We start from the raw sequence: 27629 nt of genomic DNA, 5'->3' as shown, positions 1-27629 counted from the left end.
CAAGTTCAGTTCCAAAGTACAATACGTGTTGGCATCAGATTGCACTCTGGGAATATATATACTAATAGAAGCCCTTACATAAAACTTAAATATGGAAAATCTTACCTGATTTAAATATGTCAGGCACTTTTCTAGACACCAAAGGCAGCAAATGCAGGCTTTAAGCATACAGCGAGCACAAGCATTTTCCTAGAAAAGCACAGAATGTGGGAAAACATAGATAAAAAGTTTTTACTTGTGCTTCAGTAACTGATATCCAGCCTTGCTAACTTAAGCAATCTGTATCAGTCCCACAGTCCTGTAAAGTCTAAATATTCAGAGAACAATAGGATGATTTGGATTGGAAGGAACTCCCAACACCATAGGCAGGGGCACCTTTCACTAGACCAAGTTGCTCAAAACCTCATCCAGCATGACCCAGAACACTTCCAGCCACAACTTCTCTGGGTAACCTCTTCTAGTGAGGAATTTCTTGTTACCCCGATCTATTTCAAAACAAGACTTCCATCCTGCCACAATGACTAAATAAACAGGTAATCATATCAGGCCTTGATTTTCTATTTATCTTACCTTTCCTTTGAGTTGTGTTTGAATATACATAAGAATCATTCGTGGTATCTTCACTAGTGTGATAATGAAAGACCCCTTTGCTACTGTTCCTAGGTGGTAACAAACAAGGCGATTAACAGATGCCAGAATGGGAGTAAATGGCAGGTTTCTTTTCTCCCTGTTGAAAAGAGAAAAAAAATGAAGTAGAATGATCAGTATTTAAGTGGTATCATCTAGAAGTGCTACAAATTCTCAATAAAATAATGTGCAAAAGGAATATATTATCTTCATACTAGGATGTATTACTTACTCGACCCTGACAATCTATGTAACTCAGAAATTTGTCTCTAAAGCAGGACTAGAATTAGGAATTGATATGTCATACTGTTGGGGACTGCAATGTTATTGTTTATGGCTTAAGCATTTTTATGAAGGACTTTTGCCTATTATAGCAAAACTTTAAACAAAAGCTGTGTGGAAGACCACCACACCCTGAATGAGCCTCCTGAGGCCCTGGACTGCAAGGGCAAGGGAGATAAGAGGCAAGTTGATGGAGATAAGAGGAAGTGACTCAATTCTGGGCTGGGAAAAAAAAAATACATTCACAGGAGGGTTAAGCTTCACACCTTTGGGGTGGAGACCACAGTCCCAGGGCTATCAGCTGCCAGATTTACACAGGCGCTCAGACCAAAGGGTGGGGGTGGGAAGGAGAGGTTTTGGACGTGTGGTGAAAAAACCTCTGGTAAGAGGCAGTGAATGCCAATACTCTGCTGGGCAAACCCGCCCAGTTGCAGTCACCTCTTCACCTGGGAAAGCCACATCTACAGGATAGCCACATGAATGACAGCAGAGGGGGTGTCATGGTCCATCAAAATTCCCCCCACAAGGGGCCCCCAGATCTTGCACTGGAACACTGCAACATGATGTAACAGATCCACAGTGTTGCAAGGGTCAGTGTCAAACTTGCCCTCTAGGCGTTCCTACCTGGCCCAAATGTGTATGAATCCATTGGATTCTATACTTTTTGGGGTGCAGGGGACCCTCACCACCAAGAAGACTAGAAGGAGGGAAGCCATGAGTTGTCATTTGGACCCTTGGAAGTGTCTACCTAACCCTCTCCCTGTTCCCCTGCCTGCTCTTTTTCTACATCTTTTTTTTCTTTTCTCTTACTTTCCCTTTGCCTCTTTTACTATTAAATAAAATATATAAACTTTTTTTTTTTTGGCATGCACATCTAACCTCCTTTGGTTTTAATCAAGTTTTGGAGTATATTTCAAACCTTTTTGTGTTTGATCCATTTTATTCACAAAGCAAAGACTTAGTTTTCTTTGGTCTTCTGTGTTTAAATTAATTTGTGACACGTGAGTAGCGTGGTGGTGCATCCCCGCTTTGTCCCTTCCCATCTTGGGCTGCATTATGATCTCAGAAATGGTTGTTAAGCCCCTGTCTTGATGAAGAGCACCTGGGCTCAGCTCCTTGAACTTATCAGAAACACAGTCTTCTCCCAGGAACTGGTCCTGTCTATCAGGCTCCTGTTTTTAAAGGAACAGCCTTGTAAACTTATTTTTTGTGCCCAAATATCAACCTAGGTAGAATAACATTTCTGTTATTGAACTTTCAAAGAAAGTTACAGACCTGAATTGTGGACAGGATGGAAAATTACTATGACTAAAGCCAATTCTCTTGCAACCCCGTAAACTCCTGGACCAAAGTGGGCTACAATTAGCACCTCCTTCTGAGTGGGACCTCTCTGAGCCACTGAACACTCAAGTTTCTGATACTCAGAGGACCACCATCAAATGCTGCTGACAGAGCCTGGGATGACACATCACTTCTCAAGCCTCAACCCTTTGCCTGTCGAGAAGGTGCAGAGGCATCTGACCTGAGCACTTCACTGAACTTGAGAGGAATTCTTGTTGGTCTGTACCTTGTACCTACAGGTGTGAGTATGAATGTGCTACAGCAAATGTACTGTGAATGTTAGATTGGTAATTAAATCAGGTCTAAGTAACTGAGTTCCTGTTGTGCTCTTAGTAAATTCTATAGACTCTTTTGTTAAATTCATTAAATTATGCTAATGATTAAGTGATACTAAGTTTAAGTGTTGTTTAGCTCTTTAGGTCTAAACTGTTGGTGAACTCTGGGGCTAAGAGTGGCAAGAGGGCCCACTCTTAACTTTGTGAGTCAATGAGAGGGTGTCCTTCATTCCTTTTTATCCTTATCCTTTCTCATCCTTAGCTTTTTCCATCCCCAGCTTCCACATAAATAATTTCAGGTTTAGTCTTAGATTAACTAATTTTCGTCCATCTTTTCCTTTTCAATGTGCGCTTTAATCATCTACTAAGTAGTAAAGTGAATCTTGTCAATGTACTCCGTCACACTTTTAACTTCTATATTAACCAGCTTTTGCCAATACATTGGCCAGTGATTCTCTGAGCAACTGGAAACACTCATTGGTAACAGGTAGTCTTACTAGCAGTTGGCTACATTACCACTATTAACAACTGGCAATTCCCTTGAAGTTGCATCAGATGGTGTGCAATTCAAAACCTTCCAAAAGAGTAAGAAACTGTGCTAATACCTTTTTTAGTCAGACTACTGATGAACTTGCCTTCTCCACCCTTGTTCTTTTGGAGATCTTTGTGTAGACTTTGGAGAGAATATTACTAATTGATCGGGTAAACTCTGCTCAGATTTTTTGCACTTCTGATTTAGTTGTTATATTCTCAAGGTACCAAGGACTGAGCCTTAAAACAAGTTATTTAATGTGATGTAGCTATAATATTTTTCAGTTATCAGATAAATACTCACATTCACGGTTTCAAGCCATTTTTCTTTTCTACCAAGAAACTCACTTACACATCTCTCTCAAAGAACACTACTAATTAAACATTTAAAGAACGGCTCTTCTTTTTTATTGGAAATAAGAGCATGATAATAAGCATATTAAGAAATATGTGATAACATTCAAAAAATAAAAATCTCTCCAGCTTGGAAGAGAATTTTGCTCAGAATGATAACAAAAGTATAATCTTCATTCCAGGAAACTAATATCTACATGATGTAATCCTGAGATGTTAATGATTCAAGTAGGTTTACCCTGTATTGTATTCCAATTAGCTTTTAGGGGAAGACAAATTTTACTCCCTGTTAGGCACAATCACATAAATTGCTTGAGTCTTATGCCCAGGCAACCCAAACACTTCCTCATTTTCAGGGTAAAGTCTGTAATGCAAAACATTTTGAGGCCTGTTATTGCCTGAGTTGAAAGGAATCCATCTGGCTAAAGTGAATGAGCAGTGAACACATATAAAACATTTCTGCATGGATAACCTCTTCTCATTTGATTTGGAAAGCTGTTAATATGCAAAATAATGGGTTAGTGCAAATTAATGACTTTTATTTTTTTATAAGCCACTTTTCAAATTATGGTTGTACCTTAAAACTCAACAAGAAGATAAGTAGAGAGAAATGAGTATTTACTAACTTAAAATAAAATTGCTGTTATGGAATTATAGGGTTTGGATGAAATAAAATCATTCACCGTCAGGTGACAGGAAATATATAAACTTACAGATGAAGCATATACATTGCTAAGCAATCTATTTCAGTGCAGTTATTCTCTTTCCTCTGTATTTTCCTCATTCTGTACTCAATCTAGTTTAATTATTCACAAGATTACATCCCTGTAACATCCTGTAATAACTTCATAGATGTATTTGATTGGTATGCCAGAGAACTTCATCACTAATAAAATAACAAAATTTCTGACAGCACAATAAATTGATTCCTTGCTTTTGATATTATTTTAAAGAGTAGGGCAGAAAACGAGTCAAATGTAGCTCAGGTAACAGCCTCAATTAAAAAGACAAAGCAATTAAACATTTGTGATCTGAATCATGCACTTGAAAAATATCTGCATACATTATTCAAAAAAATTATACACAATTTCGTTCACAAGTACAGCAATAAAATGTGAAGCTTTAAAATTTTACATGAATGTTTATTTTTATATGATCTTGTCAGGATCTATATGTAAATGATTAATCTAATAAGATCTTAAGTAATCCTGTGAAAGAAAGATTAATGAAGATTAGTGAAGCACTGTAAATAATTTAAAGGACACTGTTTTGCAATTAAAATAATAATAAATTGCTTTCATTATTTTTTTAACCTCTACAGATCTTACCAGCATTAATTATTTAGCAAAACAGATGACCTTCCAGACTCATCCTACTTTGTAAACAACCATCCATGCCTGTAGAATACGCACAGGTTATAAGGTAAATAGTACTTCAAGTCTTATAAGTCAAGAATACACTCTATAAATGGCAAAACAGATAGTTCAGGACTTTACATGATTTAAAAAGGGCCAAGGCAATTTAACTGTTCCCTGGCTTTCCCAATGGACACAAATATTCCCTCCAGAAACCCTGTTGATCATTATTTCTGCTAAATCATTGTAGGCTACTCATGATAGAGCTATCTAGGTTATCCTTACCTTGTAAAATAGTATGTTACCACAGCCCCTGCTACTGTCATCTGCTGACAGGCTAGGATAAACTCGCTGATCCAGATGAGTCCCACTACATGGTACCACCACATGTATTTCAAAGGACCTGCCATTCGAAATTCAACAAATCCTTCTTCATTTGGGACTGGACTACCTAGAAATGAATGAGGGTAAAAAAGAAAATGATGCTTACGTCAACTCATGATGAAGGAAGCAAATGGTATTAGCAGCTCATAACCAGTTACAGCAGAAACCCCTCTAATTTCTATTCATAGTTTCAAATGCCATATTTAGGAAGGTTGTTCTTAACAAAGATAGAGCTTTTGAGACAATAAGTATAATGGTATTTGATAAAAACACTAAAAAAATTTCCACAACTAACCACCATCTCATAGCAAAAATTCATATAGTTAAACATAATGGAAGTCTACTTCAGTCATTCCTAATTTAAGTTTGCTGCCTTACCAGTATTTTTCATGCAGCAGGAATCAGTATCAGCTCCTTACATTTAGATATCAACATTAGCAATCACTTTTGTTTTCCCTACGGTAAGCTTTTGTAGCTTTAAAGCTAGTAACAGACATATGGAGCAGCCTTCGAAATTCTAAATATATTATTTCATATATTCAAAAATTCATTGACTCTTTGTCTAATATGAATAGAAAAATCATGTACAGAAACTGACAGCATGTCAGAACACTCATAAGATAAGCTCTATTTCAATGTGTTAATGCACAGTGAGATGTTTCATCTTATATCACATTTACATGAACAGCTGATGAGGTTCAGAAAAACACTGCAAGAAACTTTGTGTGCATAAAGAGGTTACCTTGAAAACCATTGTTTTGACTTAGCACTGACAGCACTTTACCTGCATTCTTAGTTATGTTTTTATACTTACATATAAAATGAATATTTTCTTGTCAACAAGTTAACTGTTGAACTAATTCAGTTTCGGTGAACAAGGATTTGGCCTTATTTGCACAAACAGTTTGTTTAACTGACAATAGTGATGATACTGAGCATATATAAGCTAAAAAGATAAATTGTTTTTTGCAGAATCAAGGCAGGTTGAAGGGTTCTGTCAGTTAACTATAATATCAGAAGACTACATTCTGTAGTCTGCTACAAATTTAGTGCTTGTGCAGTGGTCTGACTGAAAATGAAGCACAGGGCTGAGACCTTCATAGGTGACCATTTTATGCATATAGCACAGCATGCAATGAAAACTAAAAATTCCATCAGTAATGAGAACAGGAACACATTAATTCTATTGCCTCCAACCTTTGCTAAGAACTTAGGATATGAAAAATATTTATCTTGTATTACTGTGAAATAGCCTTGCGACTTGAAACATTGCTACTTTTGGGTCAGCAGCAAACAACACATTTCAAAATTTTAAGACATCTAATAATGAATTACAGTCTCTGTTGCCTACAATGTACTGCAAAATAACATACTTTTAAAAAAGAATCTGCTGTGGTGGTTTTTTTGCTGAAGTAACTAAGATTTGAACCTATGGCACTGAATAGTTCTAGAAGCTCTTGTCAGACCCTAAATACAAGCAAAGCTTTCACCTTCTATTTATGGAAGAGCAGGCAGGAATTAGCAGTACATCGGCTGCTCTCAGAATACAGTGTACAAGCAACAAAAAAATCTCCCTAATAATTCTAGAATAATACTGGACACCTAAGTTACAAACAACTGAAAACTAAAATCACAATATTTACATTGTGGGAGACAGTAATTGTGTGCAATAGCCCTTCTCGTACTGTGTACTCATCCATGTGAGTACTGTCTACAACACTTGGTGACTCCAAGTTTATGCTGTTTTTAACTTGTGTGTGTAAAATTAGAGGTAATTATTTGAAAAATTGCTGTAGCAATTTTATTATTAGAGTCTCATGGTTTGCAGCAAGCCAACTTGCATCAATTCAAAAAGCCAGCCTAACACACAAAGTACCATGCTGGGAATGAAGACTCAAATGCACAATAACCTGAAGTCAGTGAAGCACACACAGGAATAGAAGCACAACAAGTGGGCTTTGTTCTTTGAGATTTCCACAGGCTTTTTAGTCAACTCAGCTAGAAATCATACAAAAATGAAGTGAAGATTTTTTAAAGTAAGTGACTGCTTACCTGTAGTACCAAGAAAAAGCAGGACTGTGATCCAGTATGTCCAGAAGAGGATAAGCACAAAGAATGTCCAAAATGGCTGGAAGACTAACAGCGGCAGGTGAATGAAGACCTTGCCAGCCACGTGGAACAAGGCAATGGTGAGAGCTACTCTTTTGCGCATAATTAGCATGATCAAGAACAAGATAACCTAGAGGGGTAAGTTTTCAAATCACATTTTGGAGTACTTAAACAGTATCAAGATAATCTTTTGCACAGCTAGGATATTCAAACACACTAAATTAACATGCACTTTATCTATAAAATCACAAGATCAAAATGTAAAACCTCTATCAGCTTCTTCTGGTGATAAATTATTTTCCAAATTATACTTCTGGGGAATTCCATTCTCATAATTATATATTTGGAATCATCATCAGCCTTAGGCTGATGAGATGAGACCAGGTTCTATCCTCAATTATGTTTTATAAAGCAGTGAAATCAGCATGTTTTAGCCTTTAATTACCTGTAAGAAAGGTAATTTAAAATTTATATCTGACCATGGTGTGGTGGTCTTAGAGGATATATGTATATATGCGTATAATAACATAGGGAGTAAAAACCTATGAGGGAACGGAGAGGAAATTTTGGATTAGGATGTGAAGCAACAAGAACAACAGAAGAGGGAGACTACAATTCCTGTGAAGTTAGTCAAACATTGTCAGTTTCTGGTAGTAAATTCAGTGACTGAAATTAACAGCAAGGCCCAAAGAAGATAATTTGGTTCAAATGATGTTAGTATTTCAGTTCAGAATTATTTAAGAACAAATTCTTTCAGAAGTAGGCTAGGACTTTTAAATGCACTGAAATGACTGAGTACCTCTGAACTCAGAACCTAAGAAAAATCTCTGGATTGGCAGTCCAATATCGTACCTATTCTTGGAAGTCCCTGTGGACATTTTACAGTAGATGAAAGTAGCTGCAGGCTTAGAAAGTCTCTCCTGACTCAAAATCAGATAATAGTTCCTAGAAAGTCTCCCCTGATTCATAATCAGGTGTTAGAGAACAATTCCTAAAAGTTAAAAAAATAACATAATGAAAGAAAATCACTTCAACAGAAATTATGGCAGAAATAAACTGTTCCAAAATGCGTGCAATTCAATGCTTTCACCTGAATAAAAAATAGAGACCAACAGGAGGACAAGAACAGAAAATAATACAATAATTAGCAAAGCATACCGTGAAGACTGTAGCTGCAATGGCATAGATCAAGAGAGCCTGAAGATTGTCTTTGGCTATTTGGGTCTCAAGAGCACCGGCAGATATTCGTTGTTTAGCATAGAGCCACCACAGAACTCCTGTACCACCTATGTTTTAGTGAGAAAACAAAAAGGATAAATACATGAATCTTCTCTGTGATACATACTACCTAGTCCCAGAGAAATAAAACAGTTCCTTCCTTTTTATTCTAGTCTGGTACTGAATACTCAAGAGCACTGATGATTAACCCAACAGGAACTTGAGAGGAGGGAGGAGTACTCCTCTGTTGCACTCTTCTCAAGTGAATATACTCTTTTCACAGTCTCACCATACTGTGACCACTTAAGAGACTTGCAGAACCTTGACGCTGTGTCTTAGGGTAAACTGCATCGAAGGACTACTTCATGGAAAGCCCTAACAGTGAACAGCACAGTTCCCACTAGACAGGTAATAAAAGAACAAAAGGAAGAATAAATAGCTCTGGGGCTGTCTGTATGTATGAATGTATGGGTGTGTAAAATAATGCAGGAAATAAGAATTTAGGAGGGGAAACAGAGATGGACCTTTGGATTAGGATGTGAAATAACAACAAAACAAGGAGTCTACCGCTCCTGGGAACACTAATCTAAACAACAAGCATCAGCCAGATACTGGAAACAGCATCTTAATGATATGCAGCTAAAACTGTTTCAGACAATATCTTGGACACCAGAAAAAGCATTAGTAAAAGGTACAGTAGGCAAACACAATGTGAGGTTCTATCTTCTCACCCCTGTTATGTTAATCCTAGCCTTATGGCCAGAAAAACATTCTCCTATTTTAGCTGTCCTTCCAAGGCAGAACTTTTCTTAATCACGGATCTCCGACCCCTCAGGGAGATAACCTCTCCTCTCTGCTACATTTCTTTTCTCTTTTAATTCTCCTTCTCTGTTCTGCTGGTATCTCTGAATCAAATACATAAGCTAAGTAGGGAGGTTGGACCAGATGAGCCTCTGTGGTCCCTTCCAACCTTACACATTCTGTGATTGCATGTTTGTGCTGAACATACTCTGTTCAGGTCTAAAATGAAGAATGCTCTTTTGACACTTCCTAAACAAACAGTCAAGACAAAATAAGCAGTATGTGTCATAAAAGACAGGGTTTTATTCATCCATTATTATAATGGATGAAATTTCTTAGAACATAGTAATAGATGCCAGTAAGATAAGTTATTCTACTATTTCACTCAACACAGTTGCTCAGCTTCTAAAGAGAACATAAATGAACAAAAAATCCATATTTTTCCTTTTCGCTGGTCATAGATTGTGAGGCCATTAATCAGAAAGCCAAAGTGATCCTGAAAAAATATAGATGGTCGGCTGATTTTTTCCATCCACTGCAGTCATGAATTGCAAGAATTAAATCACTACTGCTTCCTAATGTGATTATTCTATTTTTTTCCTTCTGTGCAGTCATCTGCCCAGACATTTTGACTCAGCTACTCGGTAATAAGTGTAGAATAATTTTGTTTTATGAATTTAAAAACTAATGTGATAAAATAAGGCTATTTTCACACAAGCTATATCATTTTGGAAGAGACAGCCTTTGGTCATTTCCAAGATAGCAGGCCTGGTGGCATTTCACATATGATCTAGGTCATACAGAAATATAAGGATTTAATTAGAATTTCTAGACAAGCACCTTTACTTCCTCTCTTCAAGAACAGGTCTTAAAAAGCTACTCAAAGAACTTAATAGCTGATGAACATGTCTGAGTTGTAAATATATTCATCTGCATAAGAAACAGTTGCCCTTAGATTTCTTCACGCACCAGCCACTGTGTGGGGGTACCACCAGACACACCCGGGCTTAGCTACCTTGCTGAGCTGTTTGGAAGGCAGGTTAAGAAGTAGGCAACATTTAGGGTTGTGCTACAAGTGCTGTGAGGAATCTCCTGTGCTGACACCTGTGGGCTCTAGTGAGCTAGGCTGACATGAAGACTGCCAAGCAGGCTATGCAAATATTCAAGGATCAATATACTCTCTAAGAGAGATCTGCAATTACTAAGGTGGCATTTTTGATGTGCATCTTGAAAAGAATTTTTAAAAAAAGGTTGAAGGGAAATGCATGATCCAAGATGTGTGTGGAATGTAGCTGGTCTGAGGACATGGAACACAGGAATTAGAACTGGGCACTAAAACCAGGAGACAAACAAGACTTACCAAGTGATCCCAGAATGACAAGAATTGTTAAAATCCAGACAAGTACTCTTGAAATGTACCTTATTATAACCATCAAAATCATGGACAACACTGCAAAAGAAGACAAATAAAATAAGCAGACTAATTACTTCAAGTAGATATAGCCTTCCTAATTTCCCCACTGTACTAAGATAACTGCCTTCCAATAGAATTTTTACAGACAGATTTCTTTTTTGAGGCTTACAAACTCACTGAATATAGTTAAGAAAATTAGGCATCTCTACAACTTCTGCTTTGATAATGTTGATTAAAACAAGGAGAGCATAAATACATTTACACAATACATCAAACACAAGACATAATGCATGCATACAGACAGAGATGTACTTAGACAATGACCAAACAGACAGCAAGACATGGCAGTACTTTGAGTCTGGTAACATGAGCACACCTCCTGAGGACCAGAGCAGAGTCTGTACTCAAATACATATGTCAAAAACCAGTGCAGTTAATATGATATCTGTGTATTCCAAAATGTTGTGCCAGTCATAAGTAAAAAACTATACAGCAGCTAAGGCTAAGTGAGTGGTGTGTACAAGTACAATACTCATATTTCAACACATACACATTTGTGTTCAGCAGTTACGTGCAAACCACTGGAACCTGGCTTTTTGAATCACAGTCTAACCCACTGTTTTAAAGCAAATAATTTCTGTTTAACTATGAAATTATGAAAACTACTTTTAATATTAACTATATGTACATTCTCTACTAACTTCTGACTGTAACTGAACACTAGCATTGTGAATCAGCACTAGCTTTCAGATTTCAAACAGTTTTCTACCATTATTACCAAATACTGAAGCTGTCAAGATGTAAAAATAAACAGCTTTCAAGATACAGTTGAAAAAAAACACAGTCCTTTGTGTGTGTGTAGAGAGGGTTAATGGTGTCTAGCATCCTTTTCTTTTTCCTTTCCTTTTCCCTTCCTTCTTCCCTGCCTTTTTTTTTAAAACCACAAAAGCAAACTGAAAACAAAGGAGCCCTATATCTGATACAGCTTTGCAGTGTTTCTTTCTAAATAATTTTAGAATACACTGCTTATATGCATAGCTAATATCCTGACCCTCCCATTTTAGGATTTCAGATTTTATCCTTTGTATGAGTAAAATAGACTCACTAGGACAGCAGCTTATGTCAGTGGGCAACATTCCACCTCAAACAAGACGAAGTTGTTAAAACAGCTCTTCAGTGTAGCGCAAAGTGTCACTTAATAGACTAAAGGTATCTTACAGCTATACAAACAATTCAGCACCTCTGTACTGTTGGGAATTTCCAGCTCTTCAGAAAAGGCTGAGATTTTCAAAGACCTAAAGCTTTTAATTTTGAAGGAAGGGGAAGAAGGAGGTAACATACAATGTAAAAAATGGGCACCTAATTTTTTTGTTTTCACTCTTAAAGTTTTCATATCTTTGTGCAAGTATGTAAAATGAAACAAATTAAATCAAAGGACTGACCAGGATGTGTTACTTTGCATTTCTCAACCTGTCCTTTTTATTTGGAAAGGTTTTATTTGGACTTGAGTTGGTAGAAGTTGACTATTACAAATGGGAAAGGGGAATACTATAAAAAAATTCAAGAAAAAACGGATGCTCTCTTAACTATATCCAAATTAACATTGGCTAATTAACAGCCATTCATCCTCTATCTCATAATCAGTGTAAGAGAAATAAAACCAGGAATGCATATGTATATTACTTACGAATAAGTTACCCAGGTCTCAAATAAAATTTTAAGAAAGCATTCTGAATAATTTTCTAAGGGATTATTGCTATTATACAGGTTTTTGCTCATTTTGTGGTTAGAGTGTGTTAACAACCCCCTAATGGAGTACACTAAGAAATAGCTAGTAATGAGAAAAACAATTACCTAGTGATAACAAGCAAAGTCCCATTATAATCTCTTTGCTGGTCATAACTCCACTAATCAGCCTGTGTAAGACACTACTGTCACTGACAAAGGTGATCAGGGCCTCTGCAAACTTGGCATAGCAGGAAATGTTCACAGGAGCACAGCGATGGAAGAATGGAATAGGTGCACTGGTGACACAAGAAAAAAAATCAGAAAAAAAAATTACTCCTACTTAATATAAATGCCACATCAACACACAAATGAAAGGTGAATAGATGCAATCATTCTATCCTTATAACATCATAACCAGAAACCATGTGTTGAATGCACAAGTGCTGCTGAAATGAGGATGATCATAATGAAAAGTGATGCAGTTCTTACAAATAACCCTGTGAGGCTGGAGTATACATTCCAATAGGATATTATTACCCTCCCACCCTCAAATGACAAGGCGCAGAAAGTATATGTTCCTGTTTCCACTCAAATGTCTTTCTTTCAAGTGTCAGGTGGTGAACCAGCAGCTGAAACAATGCCTTTCACATACAGGTCCATAATATTTGCAGCAAAATAAATTGCAGAATAACAATACTCTTCTTGAGAGTATATATTTTGTGTTAAAGGACATCAGCATTCACAACTGCTGCCAAGCAAAATGAACGTATTTATTCCTAGTCTTTCCCCATACTAAGCTTGTTCTTGCATTGAATATTACAGTCACAATGTTTATATTCATTAACTTTGTTAAAACGATGCAAAACATCGTGCCTCTGTTGCACGATGCAAAACAGGATGCCTCTATTGCTTTGAACCATTTTGGAAAGACCCTCACAAAAATCTATTGAGACTATGAGATAAACTTTGCAAAATGCTCCAAAAAACCTGAGAAAGATAAAAGACAGCAAAAACTTTCCTTTAAAAGTGGGTGATTTTGTTTTCTAAATGTCTCCCATTTAGTAGCAGTCTGCGTTGGTCATAAACTATGTCAGATCTCAAAGTGGCCTATTACATAATTTGATCAATTCCCAATTACATTTTAGACATGAATTACATGTTCCTTCCTGTAACTGGATCCAATATAAAAAAAAAGTATTTTCTATTGTTTCATCCGCCCAATCTTCCTTCCTTGAAAGATTTCAGTAGACTATACCAGCAATAAACATAATTTTCTGCAGTTTCCCCATTTCAGCAATGACTTATAAATCAACCATATTCTGTCCTCAATAACTATTTTTAAGGCCATATCTTTCTAAAATTCTAACCACCACTTTAAAGATGTAGTGAATAAACCAGCTGCCTTAGGCAGATATTTCCCATCCCACTGTTTTTCTGAGGAAAAAGGATGACATGCTGAAAACCAATGAAGTGTAACTATTCTGTAAAGAAATTGGGAGAAATTATGATCACCTGCCATTTCTAGGTAATTAATTAGTCCTAGGTTTTTGTTTCAAGTCATGAACGATTGCAAATTTTATTGTTTAGGATTACTGTGCTGAGTAGGTAAATGCATTTGGAGATGCTCATATTGATGGTCTACTTTGGTGTAGGAATGAATACAGCAGTTAAGCACAACAAAGTAATTGTGCATTAGTCACAGTTGTTAAAAAACAAGCCCATAATGATGGCTGCCCTACTTAAAAGGCAGCCCATGCATCCTCTTAGCTACCTTCTTAAAACATAACCTATTTTAGAATATGGCTGTTCATTATATGCCGTATTACTGAAAAAGAGTGACATTTGAGAGGTTTATTTAATTGTTAACTGGTACAACTTTACAGAAAGCCTGGAGTATTTGTAAATTGTCACTACCAGCAACAAAGCCCAAATTTTGAGGTGGGAGAGGTAAAAGAATGTTATTCTGCATCCATATACAAAATTATTCACTTTGAAAAGGGAACTAATGGGATTAAAGTATTCTTCCAAAATACATCCCAATGAAAACAAACATGCTTTTTGCATCAGAGTTATTAGTCATCTAATATCCCTTAACCTAAAGCAATTTCACTACCTATTTTAAGTTACCTATTTTAATGTGCAGTAATTAATTGCTAAGTTTGTTTTGATTAATTAAAAAAAAAAAGGTTAGTGGTTTCTACAAGCTTTCTTGAGTAAATGGGACTCCTGAGAATCCACTTTCAATATCTGCTTCTGCTCCAGTGGTTCTGACTGAATGAGTAGGTGAGGTAAAGTGTCCCAATAAAAAACACAATAATAGATCTATTCTCTATGACCTGTGCTATTTTATATGAACTTTTGATTATATCTTGGTATATTACCTACTGAAAAGGAATGACAAATTTCTAAGAATAGCAACATGATGCTTAATCATAAACAAGAACGAATAAAATTGAAGCCAATAGATTATGGTCTCAGAAGCAGTACTTTTAAAGCATTATTCAAATGAAGTTAGGAGATCCATCTGATTAGTCAAGTATTAGATTTCAAAGAATTTTTTCCCCTCACTACTACCCCTATATATGTACAGGGGTAGTACAGCAACCTGTGCAAGGGGAAGAGGAGTCCAACTGGAATAACACTGCTAGCTGCTCTTTATAACCTCTACAGGACAGTCCCTTGGCACAGCTCAGCACAGCTGGTTTATAGATAAATGCTGCAGGGGACTGGACAGGTTTTCCTTCAGGGTCCTCTACACATGCAGTCATGTTTACAGAGGCTGGTCTAGGTGCGGTGTGGAAGAAACATATTGCTAACTGCACTGCTAGACTCTACTGCTCTGTCAAATTTGGACATAATATCTTGAAGATGGATGATGAGAGTCCATTGACAGCCTCAGCTGAAGGCTGTGAAGAAGCCTGGTCACCAAACAGAAAACATCAAATGACAATCTTCACCCTATATGCTACCTCCATCCCATGGAACTAATGGGAATCAGAGAATTCATAACCCTTGACAGATTGCACTGGTTTCAGCTGGCGCAGGGTTATTTTCCTTCATAGTGGCTGGTGTGGAGTTTGTTTTGGATTTGTGTTGAACTCTGGGTTGATAATGGAGAGATGTTTTTGTAATTGCTGAGTAGGGCTTACACAGAGCCAAGGTCTTTTCTGCTTTTTGCACTGCCATGCTGGCAGGGACATTGCGGGTGCATGGGAGACTGGGAGGAGACACAGCCAGGACAAGTGACCCAAACTGACCAAAGGGATATTCCTAATATGGTATCATGTGCAGGATATAAAAAGGGGGAAAGAAGAGGAAGAAAGGCATATTTAAAGTGATAGTGTTTGTCTTCCCAAATAACTGTTGCATGTGATGGGGCCCCGCTCTCCTGGGGATGGTTGAACACCTGCCTGCCCATGGGAAGTGATGAATTAATTCCTTGTTTTGCTTTGCTTGTGTGTGCAGCTTTCCTTCCCCTATTAAACCATCATTTTATCAACCTACAGGCTTTTTACCTTCTACCCTTCCAGTTCTCTCCTAATCCTGCTGGTGGGGAGGTGAGCAAGTGGCTATGGGGGTCTGGGTTGCTGGATGGGGTTAAACCATGACACAGATCAAATGTGACTGTTAGGTAAGTTCTTCCTGAATGCCTCAGTCTAGAACATGTTGGGTTTTCATTTGGTTGTCTCAACAGAATAACATTTCTCCTTCAATTACACTTACTCAAATAATTTAACTATAAAAACCTGAAAACCACTAGTTTATAGATATAGTGCTGGCCTTTTTTGCCTTAGGGCATTAAGTTCAGGCTTTTCAATCTCAAAACTGGTCAAACATATAATGTATTTTAGTAATACCATATCAAAAAGGGAAAATACTTCACCTGCACAATAGTTTATTTAAAATAACATGAGGTAGTTTTTATGAGGAATTTACATAACATCATTAGAACTCCAACACATTGTTCTATTTTTCTGTTTTCTCACAAGCTATATTTATTGAGACTGAATGAAGTGAGAACACACTATAAGAAGTCAATATAATTCTGGCAAAAATTAGGATTAACAAGCCTTTTCAGTATGCAAGCTGGCACTGAAGTTTTCATTTGTTTTTGTATTACTGCAGTAACAGCTGGCTAGCTGCATGGGATACTAATCTATATTGGGAAAATTTTTTAAAAAGCTAATATTCCAGCTATCACTAATTATCACTATAATATTAAAAAAAAAAGATTCAGTGGAGAAGACCACATATATAAGAAAGACTTAAAATCAGAGTTTGTACAACTGACACAAATATAACATTTACAAAAAATGCAACAGAACACTATGCATAAGAAAAGACTCCGCAGTTATCACTCACTACTGACTATATATGAGAAGCTAAATTTTGAGAAAACACAACATGGCTCTTCTTGAGTTAGTGCAATTACTGACAGAATGCTGCATACAATAGCTAACAGATCACTTCTTTTCTCAGCAATGCTCATCTCCACAGGCTCAGGCAGCACAGCTAGAAGAGTTTATAAAGCTATGAACTTTCCAATCCTATTTCACAAACAGCAGTGTAATGTAACACTTTAAAAATAAACCTCAAAATGATCTGTTAATAAAATACAGCCCTCTTTTTGGTATTGAACTATCCTTATATTAGTCATTTGCAGACTGAAAGAGTAAAAAGGGAAGCAATTTGCATCTATCTGACTGGCTGAGGTAAGGTAAGAAGTGAATGCTGCAGAGAGCTGTGCATCCCTACATAATTTTTCCTCCAAAAGATTAAAAATGTTCCATGATTGTCTCAGATCTGCATTGCTGATGGGCAGCTGGCTATAGATAGGGTGAAAGGCAGTAAAACAGCTGATGCTTAGAACAGTGTCAGTCACATGAGACACAAGAATTTGAAGATATCAGCTCAATAGTTTCAGCAATATACACAGATAATTTGGGTTTTTCTTTGACTGTTATTTTCACTATCTTTTTAAAAATAGAATTTCAGAAATATACACAACAATACACTAAAACATCTATCTGGTAAGAGTGAACATGTGTTGGTAATTTCCAAAAAACTGTCATGATCAAAACAAATCTCTGCTCCCTCCATCCCAAATCAGACAACTTGATCATATTACCTCTCTGGAACAGGATATTTAGGACATAACTTGGCAGCCCTTGGGTCTGTTGTATATTCTGATGGCTGTAGTTCATAGCTACACAGAGTGGATCCTGTTGAAAAGTAAAAAAAATATTGGTATAGAAAACAAATAAAAAACAAACACTAATATTCTTTGCAAACAGCATTAAAACTGATACAGGGGCTAATTCTGCATCTCCTCATGTCATTACCACAAAGCTTTACTACAGTTCCTCCTGTAATGTGGTAAATCAAGTCCAACACAGTTGTCAGTATATACTGAATACAATGACGCTCTCCATCTAGCTTTGGGTTTTCCAAAGTTTGAGTATTTGAGTGGAAAAGACTAATTCACAATGTGCTGTAAAAGAGGACACAAAATACCATGAAGCACCCCCGCCCCTACTATTCCACAATGTTTTTCTTGATAATTTTTAATGTATGAACATGGCATGACACAACATTTATGACAGAAAGAGAATTTTCTTGAGTTTGCAGGGGGTTTTTTTGTGCGTGTATTCAAAGTAGGAGTGGTCTGTAGATTTCAAGGACAGGGACAAAAAAAAAACTCTGAACTGATAAAGTTAGAAAGTTGGCTGAGAAATAACAGTTCTGCATTATATATCCAAAGCTGAACTCTCTCCATAAACAAATTGGTACAGCAATTTGTTTATGTAAAGATCAAGTTGCCTATAACAGAATTCAAACATAAATTAAGTTTTCCTTTGTACCTGACACTTGCCAAATGGAAGTGCCTTACCTAGGAGAGATTTCTTTCAATTTATCTATAATGAAGACACAGAACATCTGACCCAATGGTTCTAGAAAATTACAAAGTTCCAAATCAGATTGCAGCCCTGGTATATCAGCAATTGCAGAGGTAAGGAAGCCTCCAATGACATAAGCTGCCTATCCAAAGACAAGTTTTCTTCCAAGCTTCTTTCCTAATAGACTACTTACTTCCAAGTGCAAGGGCTTTTAATACATAGCTTTTAGTGTCTTTTTCCCCTGTGCAATACACTCAGGACATATCTTAATAAGGATTTATCTGAATCTTGATCATCAATATAAAGATTCAATTCTTTCCATTATTAAAGTCCCTTCTTCAGGAATAATTTGTAGAATAGAGTTCTGCAAGATGGATCTGGATAACACATATACACTATTACCCAAAATAAACCAAGAATTTTGACAAACAGCTTTATCATGGTCTGCATTACACCGAACAGAACTATTATTTGTAGAATTTGTAGAATATTATTTGCAGAAATTTTATCTACCATTGCTACATTTCTACCTCTATGAAGAGGCTTCTTCTATTCACAAACTGAAAGAGCAGAAAGCCTACTTAGCTGCTTCAGCTGCTCTCTATCTAATGCAGTCTCTGGAACACTATTAAAGCACCACTTCTACAAAGTAGTTTTTTGGAAGCCAGTCCAAACCACCAAATGCACTATTGAAGAAAGACAGATCTCCTACAAAGAGAAGTTAGGAGGTGAAACATCCGAAATGCATTTTAAATTATACTGTCAGTATGAATCCTTATGCCTCTGCTTGCTTATGTGGAAAACATGGCATGATATAAACACAAAGAGATATCACAAAAAACATTCCTTAGATCTTGGTTGTAAATGAAGTATATAAAATGTATATAAATCTACAGGTTTTCTTAAAAACAAGAAGAAAAAGAGGATTGCAGATATTTACATTTATTTTGCTTTGAATATAGGTCAAAAGATAAGTTATAAACATGGTTGATAGCCAGCTGAGCCAGCCAATGGCATCCTGGCCTGTATCAGCAATAGTGCGGCCAGCAGGACCAGGGCAGGGATTGCATTCTGTAGTTGGCACTGGTGAGGCCAGCTGTCCTATCCTGTGTCCAGGTCTGGATGCCTCCCTGCAAGAAAGACACTGAGGTGCTGGAATGTGTCCAGAGAAGGGCAATGGAGCTGGTGAAGGGTCTGGAGCCTAAGTCGTATGAGGAGTGGCTGAGGAAGCTGGGGTTGTTTAGCCTGGAGAAAAAGAGACTCAGGGGTGACCTGATCACTCTCTACAACTCCCTGAAAGGAGGCTGTAGCCATGTGGGGGTTGGCCTCTTTTCCCAAATAACAAGACACAGGGCAAGAGAAAATGGCATCAAGCTGTGCCAGGAAAAGTTTAGATTGGGTATTAAGAGAAATTTTTTCATCAAAAGGTTCGTCAAGTATTTGAACAGGCTGCCCAGGCAAGTAGTTCAGTCTCCATCCCTGTAGGTACTTAAAACATATGGAGTCATGGAGATAAATGGTTCAGTGGTGGACTTGATGATCTTAAGGGTGTTTTCCAGCCTTATGACTCTCTGGTGTGATTCTATGGCGAGAATAAAGTGCTCTATAGGAAGAAGAGGGATATGTGTTATGTAGACAAGTGTATATAGATTCATGACACAGTGTTTGGGGCCAGCTTGGCCACTCTGCCAAGTGACCAGTGTAAACTACAGTTTAAGTATCTTATGAGAAGGCCCCCACATCTAAACAAGCCTAAAGGGACAGGGCTGATCTGTGGATACCCATGCTCCCTTTGACTTCTAGCAGTTCAAGCATGAGAAAAAGGACAGGATTTACTATGGGGAGGAAAGGAAACTCTTTGTACAAATGTGCATCTGAAGACCTATTTGGATCCCAAGTGTAAATGAAACAAAATCAAATGCCAAACCCTGACGTGCATGCAGGTCACAAGCCATTCAAGTACGACCTGCAGAGTAACCCAATACTCTCCTGGCCCCTCTGGAAGCCAACAGCACATTCTCTAGTGCCATGCCTGACAACTCAGGCTGCTACTACCATGTCTTGCCTGGGAACTGATTTTGGGCTACTCTGGATCTTTTTCCTTTAGATGCCTACCTCACAGCACACCTCTTTAGTCAGTCAAGCAGAAAAATATTTTCATGGACCTTGTCAAACAAAGGATATTAACTACCCTGCCTTTAAAGAAACTACCAGTCCTACAGCTGAAATAACACCCATAAGATTATTTGTCCTTTTGTCACAAATCACTAGAAACTCTATTTCCATAAATACTTATTTATTTATACTCTGAAAACCTACTGACTTCTCTGTGTAGAAGAGCTTTAGAGCTTAAATGTGTGCTTGAATTATGTCACTTTACACTTAAAACTGATTTCTTCACAAAAGAGTTCATGTGCGTCACTGAAGAGAAGTTTACATTTTCTAGGGTGAGAGAGAAGAATGAGTGAAGCATTGTCAAGCCTTCCATTCTATATTAGTTACTCTGGGTTAGCAGAGATTAGCCAATCTTTTTGTTGCTGTTCAAGTTGGTAAGGCCAGAAAAAGTTGAAGGAAACATTTGAGTCATCTTGCTGAGATAATTAGTTTACCAAAGACACTACTTTTAGCCCAAAATTAGTATCACTCAAATATTTCAAAACCAGTATGAGCAGGATATCAAGAACAAACTAAAAGATCACTGATATAATACACCCTTTGTTTCCTACAACAATGCACATATTTCTTCCGGAGAAACCCTTATGCAAATGACATTAAACTGTCCTACAAGGACTGGATTTCAAATCCCAGTTGTAACATCAAGAAAAATACTCCTAAACTATGCAGAGCATCAGTGTTTGGGCTATTGGTGAACACACAGTAGCATGCCCAACCTCAACCTGTGTGCACACTTTGATCCCATAATTCTGTATTTGGTGGTTTCACACACAAAGTGATATCACGGAGCCATACGACCTTTTCTGCTCCATGGTTTCTTTTCAATGAATTGAATTGCTCCAGCCACTAGAATATATTAGAGTCATAACTGGAGCAAAGTACCTCAAAAGACAAACTTCCAACCTAGCTGTAGAAACTTTTTTTAAGTCTCCTTTCTGGTTTGCTGAGGCTTGGATAAATAAGGAGTAAACAGCCATTATGTCTGGCACTCATAGAAAACAGCTATATTTAGCCCAAGTTTATATATAAAGATGGTGTAGAAAGCCAGGACTTTTACATCAAAGATTCTTTCTAAATGAGAAGGCAAATTATTGAAGGTCTTGTGTGCTCAGAAGACACAGTGCACAGAATACATAACACTCTGCTTTCCACAGCAATACAGTAAACAAGAAGGTCCAAAGTAACGAAAAGTGGTTAGATAAAAATACTTTTAGAGACCAGAGCACAAATACAGCTTTCCTTCCTGTATTTGCTTTGCTGTAAACCAACAAACAAACCCCTGCTAGAGCAGCATTACTATTCAAGAGCTTGAGAAATGGCAAGATTCCCAAGTCATCCAATAAGAGGAACAGTCCACAGAGGATACCAATGACATTTACATTCCCTGACTTATAGTAGTGCAAAGTATACATGAGGTTTAGGATTCCATTCTGGGAGCTCAGCAGCGTCTACCCCTCTATCAACACTGATTAACAGCAACTAAAACAATGACTTCAAGATCTAGAAACATGGACTCATATTCAGAGTCAAGGACTTAAGCAGAAAAATAGAAAACTGTGCAGAGACAACAGAGATAGCTTCAGTACCAGGAGAAGCACAGTCACCTTGGGAGTTTAGGAGTTGCATTCTTTTAAGCTACAAAGAGCTCCAAGCAGCTCCACATACCCCTTCGCACATACATATGGCATAGCACAGCCTGAGAAACTACAAACCACAGTTTTGATAAAGTAATTTATATGAACTTCCATTCTGAGTCTGAAATTATGCATGTATTGTGCACTTATGTGGCATGACACGTGACATGTTGAATGGTTTCTTTGCCTATGTCTTTTACACTGGTGATGAGCCTAGAAGGTCCCAGTGTCCAGAGGTGGAGGATGATGGCTGGGAGAATGATAATCTCCCAGTTGACCCCAAATTTGTGTGGGATCCGCTGCTCCAGCTGGATCCTCATGTATCTATGTGGCTTCATGATGGCATTCAAGAATACGCAAAGATGTTTGATGTCATTGAAAGGCCTCAATTATTTTTGAATAGTCTTGGATATCTGGGGAGTTCCCAGCTGACTGGAAGCTGGCTAAGATTGTCTCAATGTTCAAAAAGGGCAAGAAGGATGACCCTGGAAATGACAGGCCTATCAGTCTCGCTCCAGTAAAATGGAGAAGATTATTCTAGGAGTTCTGAAAAACACCTGAATGACACCACAATCAGTACACAGCCAGCACAGCTTCATGAGAGGAAAGTCCTGCATGTCCAACACATCTACCTTCTAGGACAGGCTGGTTGATCAAGGGAAGCCAGTTGATGTGTGTAGCTATGATATTTTATGAAAAATCCTCTGCTAGGATTTTTCCCATCTTGAAGAGCTGAGAACCTCAGGAAAGAAATGGAAACAATATCTATCTGCTATTGTGGAATGTAACAGGTGTATCTTTCATTAGTTCATGTGGATTGTTTTCAATTAGTGACCAATCACAGCCACTTGTGCCAAGGCTGTGAGCAGTCACAAGATTTTTGTTATACATTCTTATTCTATTTTTGATCTCATCTGTCTTCTCTCTTTGTTTGTTTTTTTTTTTAATATAGTTTTAATGTAGTATTTTAATATATAACATAATAAATCAGCCTTCTGAAAACATGGAGTCAAGCCTCGTGTCCTCACATATGGGGTGTTCGCCGCAAGAGATGTGATCTTTTTGGATTTCTGTAAAGCTTTTGATACTGTCTCTCTCAGGACCCTTCTGGAGAAAATGTCCAGCCCATAGCTAGATAAACACATCATGAGGTGGGGGAGCAGCTGGCTCATGGGTCAGGCACAAAGGGCTACAGTGAATGGGGTGACATCAGACTGATGTGACCTGTCACTAGTGGGGTTCCATTGGGCTCCATCCTTAGCTCTGTGCTCTTCAACATCTTAACAAATATCTCGAACACAAGACTCAAAGGCCCAAAGTAAGTTTGCTGGTGATACAAAATTGGAAGGAGCCATTCACTCCCTCAAGGCCTTGTAGAGACGTGTCAACAAAAGACAGGGCTAGGAAATTGCCAACTGTATGAAGTTTAAGAAAGGCAAGTACTGGATTCTGCACCTAGAACAGAGAAACCCTGGATGTATGGACAGACTCTGGAATAAGACCCTGGAGAACAGTGCTGCAGAAAGGGAGCTGGGGGTCCCTGTCAAGGGCAAGTTGAACACAAGTCAGCAGTGCTCTGGCAGCCAGAAGGGCCAGCTGTGTTCAGGGGTGAATCAGGCACAGCATCACCAGCTGGGCAAGAGAGGGGACTGTCCCACTCTGCTCTGCACTGGGGCAGCCTCACCTTGAGTGCAGGGGGCAGTTTTGGGTGCCACAATATAAAAAAGATACTAAATGCTGGAAGAGTAGCCAAAGGAGAGCAACAGAGATGATGATGGGACTTGAGGAGAAGCTGTGTGACAAGTGGCTGAGGTCACTTGGTGGTTCGACCTGGAGGAAACTGAGAGAAGACTTCACCACAGTTTGGAACATCCTTGTGAGAGGAAAAGGAGAGGCAGGGACTGATCTCTTCTCTGCAGTGACCAGTGACAAGACCTGAGGGAAGGGCCAGAAGCTGTGTCAGGGGAGGTTTAGGTTAGGTTCACCCAGAGGGTGACTGGGCACTGGAACAGGCACCCCAGGGAAGTGGTAACAGCACAGCCTGACAGAGTTCAAGTAGAGTTTGGACAATAATGTCATGTACATCGGTATGATTCTCGGGGTATCCTGTGCAGGGCCAGAAGGTAGACTTCATGGTCCCTCGTGGGTCTCCTCAACTCAGCACATTCTATAGTGATTGATAACTGACTTCTAAAAAGCCATATGATGAAGCAGAGCTTATAGTTTAAAAACTTAGTATCTTATTTCATTGCCTCCTTTACAAGTAACATCCTATTAGTTCATTAAGTTCTCTGACACAGAAATAAAACTCACAGACAGAGAAAGGTGCAGAAATCTTAGCAGCAATGAGTGTTAAAATCATAACTCCTCCCCTCTGGACTTTCAGCCCAATTCTACTCTTGAGTTCCGGGTGTTTTATGACTGAGTTCACCAAATAAAACTTGGTTAACATTGTGAATACATGACTCACAGATGATTGTGCTTGACCAACCAACCCACGCGATAAAGGCTAGACTATGACATTAATGATGACACAGGTGGAGTTCAGGAAAGACAAGGCTCCCAGACTCTCACAAGGATAAATTCTAAACACTTTTCTACATTTCTCACCCCAGAGCTTGCCTAAAATCTATCTGTCAAACTCTATCAGCTCTAAACTGTTAATCTGAAACATACACCCATTCAAAGCTTCATGCAATGAGACAACTTGGTACATTACCAGTAATTGGATATTACCTTAGCATATTATGGACTAGCAACATAGCATAGAAAAGTGGCAACTTAAAATACTGTCTCTTGTATCTGGTTGCTGCAAATTCCAGAGCCAAAAACCACAGAACTGGTAGGATGCCAGCTACTACTTCCACAGTATTCACTATCCTTTACTGAGTTCTGTCAGTAAGAGAACAATGCTGCACGACCCCAGAAAAAGCATGCTTATGGCAAGTAATTATATGATTATCTCTTCATGGACTCCTGTCAAATTAAAAAAAGGTTCAGATTGCCATGAAATAAACCACATCATGTTGACCAGATTTTCTTTATTCTTTGCTATGCCTGACAATAGTAATTTTAACCAATATACAACTACAGGAAGTAATTCTACTCAGAACACAAGCACTAAGCGCAGAAGTTTAGGATTGTATAAATTTCCTATTTACCTGTTTTAGAACAAAAGCATTCCATGAGCAGACACATTTGATGCTTCATTTAGGAATGAAATAGCATTTAGTTATGCATATATTAACATCAGAGCTGGAAATTACTACAAAAACAAGAACTCCACTTCTTGGCCAGAGATTTTAATGGGGTCTAAAGTATCAGAAAAAGTCGGAACCCCAGAGGATTGCACAAATATACCTAAACACTGGTGCTATGCCTTTTGCAAATTAAGCAGGAATAGAGACAGAAGACCAAATAAGGATAGAGCTTAACCTTGAAATCTGAATTTCTGGGCCCTAGCAAAATAGTGATGCCTTGAGATAAGCAAAAAGGCAAGGACAGACCACTCTGCAGTCAGGACTTCTCAGATTAATATGAAAGAATTGTTCTCACAAAAGCAAAGCTTCATTCTCTTCATCTACCCACTGCTGCCTTCCAGAAGCATAGTATGTGTTTTAAAGGAAGAAAAGTAAGGTTTATATGTATCTTTATTTCTAGTTGTTGCAGAGAGACATACCACCACTTCTTTAAAACAATGAGCATCAAAGGGCAGGAGAAATTACAGGTGCTTTTATAAAAAAATATGGGACTGAAGTGAAAGTAAGCATTCTCCAATGAATATTCCAAAAAACATCCATCACAAAACCCCATTAGTTAGATTTTCAAAAGTCTCTAGAATTGAAGACCACAAAGAGAACTACTGTGATAGATATTAAAACATGCTGTTACAAATAAGAGTGCACAAAAAAGAAAATCCTAGATGTTATGTATCTATACAAATATGTATTTTGAGTTGTAATTAAAAAATAAGACAATACTCTTCACTTTCTCCTATTATTAACAGTACAGAGAGTTGAAAAACATTCATTTACCTAGTCCTCCACTCGTATTTCTTCCAGTGCTAAATAAAACCAGCTGCTCTGGAATCAAATTAAGAATCCATCTAGTCAAGTAGCAGATGTTTCTCCTACTGTATCTTTAGCTCTGTACAACTTAAAACTTAAGGATATTCTTCAGTACTAACTAAATACCCAAACAGAGTTTGTATTTTCTATTCTAAGAGAATTATTTTATGAGTTTATCTTTTTTTGTTTTTAAAATACCCTCATGGGAATTAACCCTAACTTGTGTGCAGAAAAATCTCTTTGATGCCCAGTGATTTCATTTTGATCTCTAATTTCACATTACTCAGGTTATGAAATGAAGGAACAATAATTTTTCTATCTTCTCTAAGATATTCCTGCTTCTAATGACCTACTCTTCCTGACAGTTTTCTCTTTTACAGACAGAGGAAATCACTGGTCCTTTTATAATGATAATCCTTGTTTCCCTTCTCAGTGTGTGTGTGTACATATACACAGTAGGTGAATACATGCTGAGAATATACATATGTATGTTTGTGTATAAGTTAAAAAAAATTGTAAAGAAAGGACTAGAACACAGCCTTTATGATATCAACATAGCAGGAGTTTACAAAAAATGCAATTTTTTGTAATTCTTCGCAATTCAAAAACATTACACTTTCAGACAATGCTGTGCCTCCAACTTAATCCTTTTGTGATCCTCAGCAGTTTCACAATCGCTACCCCAAGTACCAATAACCACTTTAAATTAAAACACTACATGCATAACAACAGCCTCCTGCCCCTTCGTTCTGGGGGCAGTCCTTTTGATTTGACGTTTTATTCCACTGCAATTGATAGCAGCAGGTTTTTCCATGTAATTCTAAATAATTCAGTAGTCACAACAAGATTTATAACCTCACTGTTTCTTCCCCTTTCCAAATGGTTTATTAATGTAATCAATAACACAACACAGCATTATTGGAGGACTCCACATGCTGTCACTTTCTGTTGAGGAAACAATTTCATTCTAACTAGAAGATACATTTCCAATATAACACAAACCTGATGGGCAGTTCAGATAACAAGATAGAGTACCAGTAGATAACTCTGCATCTTAAAACTCCTTATAATGTACTTTAACTCTAGTCAATAAAAAAAAATGACACCAGTTTTCCAAAGACCTGTGGGTGCAGAATTGCTTTAAGCAAAAGGTATCTGTTACTAACACAGTACATTGTACTTGGGAAAAATCATGAGCAAAGGATTAAGTTTTAAACAGCATACTTTCACTGAAGACAAAGGTGGGGGAACAAGAGCAGACAAAAAATGTCAGAAGCTCACAGTGACCCACGTAACAGCTAATTTTAAAGCAAGTGCCACCAGGAACTGCAAAGATGTCCTTTACACATTAATATGTCATTATCTTCAGACAAAAGAAAAATCCTTTTTGTTTCCCCTGTGGTTCCTTCTAATAGCTCAGAGATATCACCTGCTCTG

General features: G+C 37.7%; 1 protein-coding gene across 2 annotated transcripts in view; it reads right to left on the bottom strand.

Annotated features, from left to right (window-relative positions):
- Window positions 1–27629, bottom strand: part of SLC44A1 (solute carrier family 44 member 1) — a 66416-nt gene that overhangs the window by 10788 nt on the left and 27999 nt on the right. For both annotated transcript variants that reach the window (XM_039724131.1, XM_039724132.1), the window contains exons 5-12: window positions 17548–17641; window positions 12546–12715; window positions 10638–10727; window positions 8417–8544; window positions 7202–7388; window positions 5051–5216; window positions 571–727; window positions 106–189 (exon numbers count right to left, since the gene is read on the bottom strand). In XM_039724131.1, the coding sequence (XP_039580065.1) occupies window positions 106–189; window positions 571–727; window positions 5051–5216; window positions 7202–7388; window positions 8417–8544; window positions 10638–10727; window positions 12546–12715; window positions 17548–17641 (1076 nt within the window). The remainder of the gene's footprint in view (window positions 1–105; window positions 190–570; window positions 728–5050; window positions 5217–7201; window positions 7389–8416; window positions 8545–10637; window positions 10728–12545; window positions 12716–17547; window positions 17642–27629) is intronic.

This window comes from Passer montanus, unplaced genomic scaffold (genome assembly GCF_014805655.1).
Source record: "Passer montanus isolate IOZ18808 unplaced genomic scaffold, ASM1480565v1 scaffold52, whole genome shotgun sequence".
NCBI classification, from domain to species: domain Eukaryota; kingdom Metazoa; phylum Chordata; class Aves; order Passeriformes; family Passeridae; genus Passer; species Passer montanus.
Note: the sequence above shows the minus strand (reverse complement) of the source record. Positions and strands in the feature narration are given on the sequence as shown.